The sequence below is a fragment of the Salmo salar genome, chromosome ssa17 (genome assembly GCF_905237065.1).
Source record: "Salmo salar chromosome ssa17, Ssal_v3.1, whole genome shotgun sequence".
NCBI lineage: Eukaryota > Metazoa > Chordata > Actinopteri > Salmoniformes > Salmonidae > Salmo > Salmo salar.
Genome location: NC_059458.1, coordinates 56,197,247 through 56,210,452, shown reverse-complemented (window position 1 = coordinate 56,210,452; position 13,206 = coordinate 56,197,247). Strand labels below are relative to the sequence as shown.

Below are 13,206 nucleotides of genomic sequence, written 5' to 3'. Positions count from 1 at the left end.
ACCTTGGGATTACTGGGATCTGGGTCAGGTCTTCAGCAAACAAAGGGCCAGCGAACTGCCTCCTCACAGGTCCTGCGATTGTGCCATCGACCTCCTGCCCGGCACTATTCCTCCGAGAGGAGGGCTGTATTCTCTCTCAGGTCCAGAGACTGCAGCCATGAACAGTTATATTAAGGAGGCGCTGGTGGCTGATTTTATTCGGCCGTTCATGTCACCTGCATGAGCGGGTTTTTTCTTTGTTGGGAAGAGGGATGGGGGATCCCTGTATCGATTACTGGGATTTGAATAACATTACCATCAAGAACCATTACCCTCTGTCTCTTATGTCATCTGCTTTTGAGAGACTCCAGGGAGCTACGGTTTTCTCTAAATTGGATTTCTGGTATGCATACAATCTGGTGCGCATCAGACAGGGAGATGAGTGGAAGACAGTGTTCAACACCCCAAATGGACATTATGAGTACCGTGTCATGCCGTTTGGACTTAATAATGCTCCAGATGTTTTCCAGGCCCTGGTTAATGATGTCCTGCACGACTTCCTTCACCAGTTCGTGTCTGTATACCTGGATGACATCCTCATCTTCTCCAGGTACATGGCTGAACACGTCCAACATGTTCGCCAGGTCCTTTAATAGACTCCACTCTCACCACTTGTTTGTGAAGGCCAAAAAGTGTGAGTTTCACGTTCCTCAGATCTCCTTCCACATCAGGTACATCATGTCTCAAGGCTGTTTACAGATGGACTCCCAAAAGGTAGAAGTGGTGGTCAACTGGCCGCGGCCCAGCAGTGTCAAGCAAGTCCAGTGTTTTTTGTTACTTTAGTTCTGTGTCTGCGCCATTGACAGGGCTCACCAAGGGCTCGGCTGGGCATGTAAGCTGGACCTCTACTGCTGAGAAGGCATTCCAGGACCTGAAACGTCGGTTTTCTTCTGCACCCATTCTAGTTCATGTGGATCCTTCTCTTCCCTTCTGACGTTGGCGTGGGTGCGGTTCCGTTTCAGTGCTTGACTAAAGACCAAAAGCTTCATCCCTGTGCCTTCTTCTCCAGGTGTCTCACTCCAGCGGAGTGATGTCGGCAATCGGGAGCTGCTTGCAGTCAAACTGGCTTTGGAGGAGTGGCGGTACTGGTTGGAGGGTTCGGAAATCTTTTTTGTGGTTTGGACGGACCACAAGAACCTGGCCTACATCCAGGAGGCTAAACTCCTCAGTCCCCGACAGGCTCGTTGGGCTCTTCACTCGGTTAAGATTTATGGGGTCTAAGAACGTGAAGCCGGATGCTCTGTTCCCCAGCTCCAGTGAGGATCGACCGCCTGGATCCATAATCCCCAGGTCGCTCATCCTCGCGCCGGTGTCCTTGTTTCTAGTTTCCAGGTTACCCTGATTGTTTCTTACTGGTTTCACCTGTGTTTGATTTCCCCCTCTGTTCACCTGGTTGCCTGGCTATTTAGGTTCCTCTGTTGGCCTGGATCCTTGCTTAAGTCTTAGGTTTTGTTTAGTGCACTATTGTGCTGTTGCCTTGTTTCTGTCAAGACTTTAAGTAAAGATCTGGATTTACCCTTACCTCTGCTTGCTGTGTTTCCCTGCGACTGGGTTCGAGTTCGTATATTGTCTCCACTAAACCCCTCCCCCCTGACCTCTAACCCCTGGTGCCTCACCTGTCTGAGCTCCTCCAGCAGGGTACTGAGGTGTTCGTTGTCGGCCTGTGTGTTGACTGTGACGGCCCGGCTCTGTTTGAGCTCTGACTGAATCCCCAGCAGGCGACTCATGTAGTATGCCTCCTTAGTAGCTGACTCCTGTAGGAGGGTCTCTTCGTTGGTCTCCCCGTCCGCAGCCACCTTACGCTGGGTGGAGAAGGTCTGGCCAAATGCCTGGGGAGGGGCAGATGAGGGGCGAGAGAGAAGTTATGACGTTTCAGTAGCATAGCATCACATAGGATGTCCTGGTTATGTAAATTTTATTTTCTGACTCCGATAACATATACTGCTCAAAAAAATAAAGGGAACACTTAAACAACGCATCCTAGAGCTGAATGAAATAAATAATCTTATTAAATACTTTTTTCTTTACATAGTTGAATGTGCTGACAACAAAAATCACACAAAAATAATCAATGGAAATCCAATTTATCAACCCATGGAGGTCTGGATTTGGAGTCACACTCAAAATTAAAGTGGAAAACCACACTACAGGCTGATCCAACTTTGATGTAATGTCCTTAAAACAAGTCAAAATGAGGCTCAGTAGTGTGTGTGGCCTCCACGTGCCTGTACGACCTCCCTACAACGCCTGGGAAAGCTCCTGATGAGGTGGCGGATGGTCTCCTGAGGGATCTCCTCCCAGACCTGGACTAAAGCATCCGCCAACTCCTGGACAGTCTGTGGTGCAATGTGGCGTTGGTGGAGGGAGCGAGACATGATGTCCCAGATGTGCTCAATTGGATTCAGGTCTGGGGAACGGGCGGGCCAGTCCATAGCATCAATGCCTTCCTCTTGCAGGAACTGCTGACACACTCCAGCCACATGAGGTCTAGCATTGTCTTGCATTAGGAGGAACCCAGGGCCAACCGCACCAGCATATGGTCTCACAAGGGGTCTGAGGATCTCATCTCGGTACCTAATGGCAGTCAGGCTACCTCTGGCAAGCACATGGAGGGCTGTGCGGCCCCCCAAAGAAATGCCACCCCACACCATGACTGACCCACCGTCAAACTGGTCATGCTGGAGGATGTTGCAGGCAGCAGAACGTTCTCCACGGCGTCTCCAGACTCTGTCACGTCTGTCATGTGCTCAGTGTGAACCTGCTTTCATCTGTGAAGAGCACAGGGCGCAGTGGCGAATTTGAAAATCTTGGTGTTCTCTGGCAAATGCCAAACGTCCTGCACCGTGTTGGGCTGTAAGCACAACCCCCACCTGTGGACGTCGGGCCCTCATACCACCCTCATGGAGTCTGTTTCTGACCGTTTGAGCAGACACATGCACATTTGTGGCCTGCTGGAGGTCATTTTGCAGGGCTCTGGCAGTGCTTCTCCTGCTCCTCCTTGCACAAAGGCGGAGGTAGCGGTCCTGCTGCTGGGTTGTTGCCCTCCTACGGCCTCCTCCATGTCTCCTGATGTACTGGCCTGTCTCCTGGTAGCGCCTCCATGCTCTGGACACTACGCTGACAGACACAGCAAACCTTCTTGCCACAGCCCGCATTGATGTGCCATCCTGGATGAGCTGCACTACCTGAGCCACTTGTGTGGGTTGTAGACTCCGTCTCCTGCTACCACTAGAGTGAAAGCACTGCCAGCATTCAAAAGTGACCAAAACATCAGCCAGGAAGCATAGGAACTGAGAAGTGGTCTGTGGTCCCCACCTGCAGAACCACTCCTTTATTGGAGGTGTCTTGCTAATTGCCTATAATTTCCACCTGTTGTCTATTCCATTTGCACAACAGCATGTGACATTTATTGTCAATCAGTGTTGCTTCCTAAGTGGACAGTTTGATTTCACAGAAGTGTGATTGACTTGGAGTTACATTGTGTTGTTTAAGTGTTCCCTTTATTTTTTTGAGCAGTGTATATTGATAGGTAAAGAGCAACCACCATCTGAAACTCTTCCACTTAGTCTGGTCTGGTGTACATTCCAGACAGCATAACAAAACCCCACAGGGCCAGACTGAAACCAGTTGAGGCACACACACAGTAGGGCTGCATGATATGCACAAAAACATCTAACTGCATTTTTTTTGGAGGGGATTCATTGTGCAGCCCTAACACACACACACACACACACACACACACACACACACACACACACACACACACACACACACACACACACACACACACACACACACACACACACACACACACACACACACACACACACACACACACACAAAATGGAGAGAGGCAAAGAATCCTGCTCTCCTCTGAGCTTCTAGAAACAGAACACCGAACACAGCACGTTACTCACTTTTCGGTGTGGAAGCACTTTAAATGATGTGGTGCTAAACCTAAATGTAAGCTAAATATAATGATCATGTAAATACATACGATTAAGTGCACTTAACGTAAAGTAGGACAAGAGGAAAGACAAACGTAATATTCCCTACAGGGCCACTGAATAAGTACAGTCTACAGAAACAGCCATGCAGGGACTCCACAGTGGACTACCACAGGCTATTCATCACTCTCCTATTAGTTCAGCTTCAGTGGTGCGATTCAGACTCACATGTCCACACTGTAATAGAGAGAGTAATGATTTTGCACAGAGATGTATTTGTGTAAACTAACAGATTCCGCATAATTAAACATCAGAGCTATTGGAGATACTGAGGAATGTTTGAATGTGGTGTAGTTTATGACTGTTATATATTCTTTTTTGAAGCTGTTTGCAACTGAAAAGGGACGAGACCTTTTCTCCAGCGTTTGAAGGTTTAAAGGTCATGTGTGGTTTGATGATGATACAATGCCCTTCATCTGCCAACACGCGCGTCATATGCGCGCGCGCGCACACACACACTCACACACACACACACACACACACACACACACACACACACACACACACACACACACACACACACACACACACACACACACACAAAATCATACACTATGTCAGATGTCACTATATGCTAGCTTTTTATGAAAGGTGTCCTTTAATAAAGAAAGCACATACAATTTCAGCTGGATTTCCAAACGCATGTAAAGTACACAGTAACGAGAAATACAACGCCTACAGTTGAAGTCGGAAGTTTACATACACTTAGGTTGGAGTCATTAAAACTCGTTTTTCAACCACTCCACAAATTTCTTAACAAACTATAGTTAGGACATCTACTTTGCGCATGACACAAGTAATTTGTCCAACAATTGTTCACTTATAATTCACTGTATCACAATTCCAGTGGGTCAGAAGATTACATACACTAAGTTGACTGTGCCTTTAAACAGCTTGGAAAAATTCCAGAAAATTATGTCATGGCTTTAGAAGCTTCTGATAGGCTAATTGACATCATTTGAGTCAATTGGAGGTGTACCTGTGGATGTATTTCAAGGCCTACCTTCAAACTCAGTGCCTCTTTGCTTGACATCATGGGAAAATCAAAAGAAATCAGCCAAGACCTCAGAAAAAAAATTGTAGACCTCCACAAGTCTGGTTCATCCTTGGGAGCAATTTCCAAACGCCTGAAGGTACCACGTTCATCAAACAATAGTACGCAAGTATAAACACCATGGGACCACTCAGCCGTCATACCGCTCAGGAAGGAGACGCGTTCTGTCTCCTAGAGATGAACGTACTTTGGTGCGAAATGTGCAAATCAATCCCAGAACAACAGCAAAGAACCTTGTGAAGATCCTGGAGGAAACAGGTACAAAAGTATCTATATCCACAGTAAAACGAGTCCTATATCGACATAACCTAAAAGGCTGCTCAGCAAGGAAGAAGCCACTGCTCCAAAACCACCATAAAGAAGCCAGACTACGGTTTACAACTGCACATGGGGACAAAGATCGTACTTTTTGGAGAAATGTCCTCTGGTCTGATGAAACAAAAACAGAACTGTTTGGCCATAATGACCATCTTTATGTTTGGAGGAAAAAGGGGGAGGCTTGCAAGCCGAAGAACACCATCCCAACCATGAAGCACGGGGGTGGCAGCATCATGTTGTGGGGGTGCTTTGCTGCAGGAGGGACTGGTGCACTTCACAAAATAGATGGCATCATGAGGGAGGAAAATTATTGAAGCAACATCTCAAGACATCAGTCAGGAAGTTAAAGCTTGGTCGCAAATGGGTCTTCCAAATGGACAATGACCCCAAGAATACTTCCAAAGTTGTGGCAAAATGGCTTAAAGTCAAGGTATTGGAGTGGCCATCACAAAGCCCTGACCTCAATCCTATAGAACATTTGTGGGCAGAACTGAAAAAGCATGTGTGAGCAAGGAGGCCTACAAACCTGACTCAGTTACACCAGCTCTGTCAGGAGGAATGGGCCAAAATTCACCCAACTTATTGTGGGAAGCATGTGGAAGGCTACCCGAAACGTTTGAGCCAAGTTAAACAATTTAAAGGCAATGCTACCAAATACTAATGAAGTGTATGTAATCTTCTGGCCCACTGGGAATGCGATGAAAGAAATAAAAACTGAAAGAAATCATTCTCTCTACTATTATTCTGATATTTCACATTCTTAAAATAAAGTGGTGATCCTAACTGACCTAAGACAGGGAAGTTTTACTTGGATTAAATGTCAGGAATTGTGAAAAACTGAGTTTAAATGTATTTGGCTAAGGTGTATGTAAACTTCCGACTTCAACTGTATATTACCCATAGCAAGCAACTGGTCTACAAATCTATGGTCAAAGAGGTAGGTCATACCTATATAAATGTATGAGGAATAACTTACACGATGACTGCATACATCAAGGTAAAAGCCATTAAATCATCGGTTTTTTTACACCTCTATGGGTTGAGTAAATGTCATCCTAAATGAAACAATGTCCCCCTACAATTTCATTACAATGGCATCAACTCCTATAGCAGCCACTCACTTTAAGTGGAGAAGAGAAGCTGAGGATGACTCCCAAATGGCACCCTATTCCCTATATAGTGCACTACCTTTTACCAGAACCATATGGGCTCTATATAGGAAATAGCGTGCCATTTGGGATGTATACCCTAATGCTGGTCATCCAATTTCCTCTGACAGTAGAGTAGAACATTCTCCCTGCTTGACTAGAGACAGATGAGGCGTTATTGAGCAGAACAAGCCACAGCGCCACCAAGCCTTTTTATTTGCTGCAAATCCCAATATGTAGCCTCTCTCGTGGCACTCTGTCTGGCTAGGACAGACATTATCCTAGTGTGGTTATGTCTCTGTCTGGCTAGGACAGATATTATCCTAGTGTTGTTATGTCTTTGTCTGGCTAGGACAGACATTATCCTAGTGTGGTTATGTCTCAAATGAGACCCTATGTATTCCCTGTGTAGTGCACTTCTAACCAACATGAAACAATGACTCAATTATGTGGTAGCCTATATGAGCAGTGTTTCAAACAGACATTCCATGGGAAGAGATCATGTTGAGCTGCATCCGTGGGCTAAGGCTTCAGTATGACTTAATATTTCAGCACCACGGACAGTGACAGTAACGGTCCAAACGCTTACAAACTGGTCACCTGGTTTGCACGTTTCAGTTTGCTATACACTGAGTCATTGACAGCAATTCCTGATTTTTGATATCAGGAAGTGGTGAGAGGAGAGGAGATGAGATGAGGTTTCTCAGAATATTATCCCTCAGAGGAGAGGACACTTTCTCTGCTCCTTCTAAGGTAAATAAATGACATAATTTATAGGAAGAGCCTGAGTCAGCAGACATACTGCTAGGATGCTCTAGTGAGGGAGAAGCACAGAGAGGCTTTAGGGCTTGAGTCTAGAGTGGCATTAAGAGCACATGGAGAGTTTAGGGCTGTAGTCAAGAGAGGTATTAAGAGAACATGGGGGGTTTAGGACTCTAGTCTAGAGAGGTATTAAGAGCACATGGAGGGTTTAGGGCTTGAGTCTAGAGAGGTATTAAGAGCACATGGAGGGTTTAGGGCTGTAGTCAAGAGAGGTATTAAGAGAACATGGGGGGTTTAGGACTCTAGTCTAGAGAGTTATTAAGAGCACATGTGCTCTTAATACCTCTCTAGACATGACTCCTAAATGGGGGGTTTAGGGCTCTAGTCTAGAGAGGTACTAAGAGCATATGGGGGGTTTAGGGCTCTAGTCTAGAGAGATATTAAGAGCACATGGAGGGTTTAGGGCTCTAATCTAGAGAGGTATTAAGAGCACATGGGGGTTTAGGGCTCTAGTCTAGAGAGGTATTAAGAGCACATGGGGGTTTAGGGCTCTAGTCTAGAGAGGTATTAAGAGCACATGGGGGGTTTAGGGCTCTAGTCTAGAGATGTATTAAGAGCACATGGAGGGTTTAGGGCTGTAGTCTAGAGAGGTATTAAGAGCACATGGGGGGTTTAGGGCTCTAATCTAGAGAGGTATTAAGAGCATATGGGGGGTTTAGGGCTCTAGTCTAGAGAGGTATTAAGAGCACATGGGGGGTTTAGGGCTCTAATCTAGAGAGGTATTAAGAGCACATGGGGGGTTTAGGGCTCTAGTCTAGAGAGGTATTAAGAGCACATGGGGGGTTTAGGGCTCTAGTCTAGAGAGGTATTAAGAGCACATGGGGGTTTAGGGCTCTAATCTAGAGAGGTATTAAGAGCATATGGGGGTTTAGGGCTCTAGTCTAGAGAGGTATTAAGAGCACATGGGGGTTTAGGGCTCTAATCTAGAGAGGTATTAAGAGCACATGGGGGGTTTAGGGCTCTAGTCTAGAGAGGTATTAAGAGCACATGGGGGGTTTAGGGCTCTAGTCTAGAGATGTATTAAGAGCACATGGAGGGTTTAGGGCTGTAGTCTAGAGAGGTATTAAGAGCACATGGGGGGTTTAGGGCTCTAATCTAGAGAGGTATTAAGAGCATATGGGGGGTTTAGGGCTCTAGTCTAGAGAGGTATTAAGAGCACATGGGGGGTTTAGGGCTCTAATCTAGAGAGGTATTAAGAGCACATGGGAGGTTTAGGGCTCTAGTCTAGAGAGGTATTAAAAGCACATGGGGGGTTTAGGGCTCTAATCTAGAGAGGTATTAAGAGCACATGGGGGGTTTAGGGCTCTAGTCTAGAGAGGTATTAAGAGCACATGGGGGGTTTAGGGCTCTAGTCTAGAGAGGTACTAAGAGCACATGGGGGGTTTAGGGCTCTAGTCTAGAGCGGTATTAAGAGCACATGGAGGGTTTAGGGCTGTAGTCTAGAGAGGTATTAAGAGCGCATGGGGGGTTTAGGGCTCTTTCCAACAGACAAACACAGACACTCAGGGATGCCTGGTCAAGCAGTCAAACACAGTCTATGGTCTTCATCCAAAAGATGGTGGTTGGTGGTAACAGTAGTGATAGAATGATCAAACCGCAGCTGCTGGTTCTTAAATCCGCCCCTCTACAAGGTGGGTCCGGTTGAAAACATGGCAGTTCAAACCCGCAGATTGGTATTGGTTTCCACAGAGAGGCAGACTGTCTGAGATGTAATCTGATGTCATCCCCTGTGCTTTCTCTCTTCTCTGTCTTCTCTCTCTCGCTCTCTTTCTCTCACAAAGAGTGTGTGAGAGAGAGAGCAAGAAAGAGAGAGAAGAGAGAGGACAGAGAAGAGAGAAAGCACAGGGGATGACATTAGATTACATCATATACCATGTAAGTGATATTAGCCTCTCGATATATTGATGATCAACCAGAGACATTTCCTGGAATCTCCAATATGACAGAAAGTAAACAATACCACAGACAATAACAGACTGTGGCGTCTGAGGTGTCTGTGTGACTTGTGTGACGTGTGTGTGTGTGTGTCATTATAACATTGCTGCAGGAAACTGGGTCTGTTTTAGTCCACTTCTTCACTCTGGTTCTCATTACAGACAGATGTTTCTGTCATTCAGAGGTCTCTAACCAGTTACACTCACTCATAGTCCAGGTGTTACATAGAAATCTGTGCCACTCACTCATATAGTCCTACAGTACTCTTCAGGTATCACTAAGACATTTGTTATACTGTTTTGTGTCCTACTTTCAGAAACATCCTCCTGACACAGTACCTTAGAGACTAGAGGTTGACCGATTACGATTTTTCAATGCCGATACTGCTTATTGGGGGACCAAACCCCCCCCCCCCGATACCGATTAATCGGCCGATTTTTATTTGTTTATTTGTAATAATGACAACTACAACAATACTGAATGAACACTTATTTTAACTTAATATAATACATCAATAAAATCAATTTAGCCTCAAATAAATAATGAAACATGTTCAATTTGGTTTAAATAATGCAAAAACAAAGTGTTGGAGAAGAAAGTAAAAGTCCAATATGTGCCATGTAAGAAAGCTAAGGTTTAAGTTCCTTGCTCAGAACATGAGAACATATGAAAGCTGGTGGTTCCTTTTAACATGAGTCTTCAATATTCCCAGGTAAGAAGTTTTAGGTTCTAGTTATTATAGGAATTATAGGACTATTTCCCTTTATACGATTTCTATTTCATATACCTTTGACTATTGGATGTTCTTATAGGCACTTTAGTATTGCCAGTGTAACAGTATAGCTTCCGTCCCTCTCCTCGCTCCTACCTGGGCTCGAACCAGGAACACATCGACAACAGCCACCCTCGAAGCAGCGTTACCCATGTAGAGCAAGGGGAAAAACTACTCCAAGTCTCAGAGCGAGTGATGTTTGAAACGCTATTAGTGCGCACCCGGGTAACTAGCTAGCCATTTCACATTGGTTACACCAGCCTAATCTTGGGAGTTGACAGGCTTGAAGTCATAAACAGCGCAATGCATTGCGAAGGGCTGCTGGCAAACGCACAAAAGTGCTGTTTGAATGAACGCTTACGAGCCTGCTGCTGCCTACCACCGCTCAGTCAGACTGCTCTATCAAATCATAGACTTAATTATAATATAATAAACACACAGAAATACGAGCCTTAGGTCATTAATATGGTCGAATCCGGAAACTATCGTCTCAAAAACAAAACATTTTTCCTGTCAGTGAAATACGGAACCGTTCCGTATTTTATCTAACTGGTGGCATCCCTAAGTCTAAATATTCCTGTTACATTGAACAACCTTCAATGTTATGTCATAATTACATAGAATTCTGGCAAATTAGTTCGCAATGAGCCAGGCGGCCCAAACTGTTGCATATACCCTGACTGCGTGCAATGAAGGCAAAATGACACAATTTCACCTGGTTAATATTACCTGCTAACCTGGATTTCATTTAGCTAAATATGCAGGTTTAAAAATATATACTTCTGTGTATTGATTTTAAGAAAGGCATTGATGTTTATGGTTAGGTACAGTCGTGCAACGATTGTGCTTTATTCGCAAATGCGCTTTTGTTAAATCATCCCCGTTTGGCGAAGTCGGCTGTCTTTGTTAGGAAGAAATAGTCTTCACAGTTCGCAACGAGCCAGGCGGCCCAAACTGCTGCATATACCCTGACTCTGTTTGCAAGAGAAGTAACACATTTTCCCTAGTTAAAAGAAATTCATGTTAGCAGGCAATATTAACTACATATGCACGTTCTAAAAATATATAATTGTGTATTGATTTTAAGAAAGGCATTGATATTTATGGTTGGAGCAATGTGTACCTAAGCGATTAAATGCAACGCAGGACAGGCTAGCTAAACTAGTAATATCATCAATCATGTGTAGTTAACTAGTGATTATGATTGATTGATTGTTTTTTATAAGATAAGTTTAATGCTAGCTAGCAACTTACCTTGGCTTCTTACTGCATTCGCGTAACAGGCAGGCTCCTCGTGGAGTGCAATGTAAAGCAGGTGGTTAGAGTGTTAGACTAGTTAACCGTAAGGTTGCAAGATTGAATCCCCGAGCTGACAAGGTAAAAATCTGTCGTTCTGCCCCTGAACAAGGCAGTTAACCCACCGTTCCTAGGCTGTCATTGAAAATAAGAATGTGTTCTTGACTAACTTGCCTAGTTAAATAAAGGTAAAAAAAAAAAAGTATAATAATAATTAACAAAAAAAAACATATCGGCCAAATCGACGTCCCAAAATCGGCCCCAATTAATCGGCCATTCCGATTAAAATCGGTGGCAAAAAAAGCGGCCCTAAGTAATCGGCCATTCTGTTTAATCGGTCGACCTCTATTAGAGACATCTCCGTCACCCACTCAACTTAGAGAGCAATTATGTATATTTTTTAAAGACCTTTATTGGCCCAATAGTTACATCATTAAAAGCAAAAACTTTACTTCATTTTAACGTACCTAGAAAATTTCAATTTAGCCCCTTCCTCATCTACTGTACATAGAACTCCCCCCACACCCCTACAAAGTCCCCCAGACGGTTCACCAGCCCCCATATACTGTACATGCTCCAGTGTGAGCCGAGCCTGCACCAGCAGCACTGTACACCCCGCTCCCTGCATCTCATGTTTCCTGGTCTTCCACATTGCCATTTTTATCTGCCCCAACAGGTAGTTTACTAGGCAGTCCCTTTAGCTTTTGGCTACGCTATACCTAGGCCTTCCAACATGTAGGTCCTGAGTCAACCCCAACCTTAACCCTGTACATCACCTACCAACACCCCCCCCCACACACTGTTGGATCTGTTCTTAGCGATAACCCCGTAGATCATCAGTACGCTTCGGTGCAAAAGGCCCCCAGCTCCGGAGTCTTGAACTATAGGATAATTTCCCTCACCCTCCTGGTGTTCCCCCGACGGTCCAGTCTCTGCTTCATCCCCAGAATCTCTCTAAACAAGCGTGGTAGTGCAGAATGGACGCCCTCCACCACGTGCTACAGCAGCCTGGTGGACTTTATGGAGGAATCCTCCACCATGTTGCTGGCGGATTTCTACCCAGCCTCTTCTTGCAGGTGACCCATCTTAGTGAACCACGCTCTCACAAACTGGCAGAGGTCAGCACTCTGATCTGGGTAAGTGGGTGGTGAAAATGTTGCTCCTCCATTATCCATGCTCCTGGCTGTGAAACATCTCTGTGAACACCCAAAGCACAGCGCAGTATTAAGGAGTAATGGCTGACATATATCGACCTGTTCATGTCATACCCAAGGTCCCCTGCCCTCCTCAGAACAGCCCAAGCAGTGTCTATTCAGGTACAGAAGTCTCTGTACAGCTTGTAGACAGAAAGCTGTCACTCTGGACCCAATGTCCACCAGCCCTTGGCCCCCCTCATGCAAATGGAGGTGTAACGCAGCAAAAGACAGAAAGGGCAATACATTTGCCATTTTAGCAGACATTCTGATCCAGAGCGACTTACAGCAGTGAGTGCATATGTAGCACATGGGGTGTGAAACTTACCCCTCAGCCTTACGTGTCCCGCTTGCGTCACCTCATTAGCTAGCTTTTGAGGAGGCGCGATCAGCGAAGACGCTTGAGGGAGGATGGTCACGTGTGTTTGTGAGGCAGAGATCCCGAGCTCACGCCACGCGGGACTGGACCACGCAGACTGACTGAGAGACCACACCCTGCGGAGGGAGCCACCAGACGGCGGCAGAGAACGAGACAGACTGTCTGCTCCTCTGACAGAGCCCCTCTCAGTCTTTATAGTCTCATAGGACACCATGGACCAACAGAGAGGATGGCAGGGAAATA

At 45.5% G+C, this 13,206-nt stretch overlaps 1 protein-coding gene across 3 annotated transcripts in view; it reads right to left on the bottom strand.

Annotated features, from left to right (window-relative positions):
- LOC106609170 (protein bicaudal D homolog 1) overlaps positions 1 to 13,206 on the bottom strand; it is a 39,892-nt gene that overhangs the window by 14,420 nt on the left and 12,266 nt on the right. For all 3 annotated transcript variants that reach the window (XM_045699745.1, XM_045699747.1, XM_045699746.1), the window contains exon 2: positions 1,656 to 1,868. In XM_045699745.1, the coding sequence (XP_045555701.1) occupies positions 1,656 to 1,868 (213 nt within the window). The remainder of the gene's footprint in view (positions 1 to 1,655; positions 1,869 to 13,206) is intronic.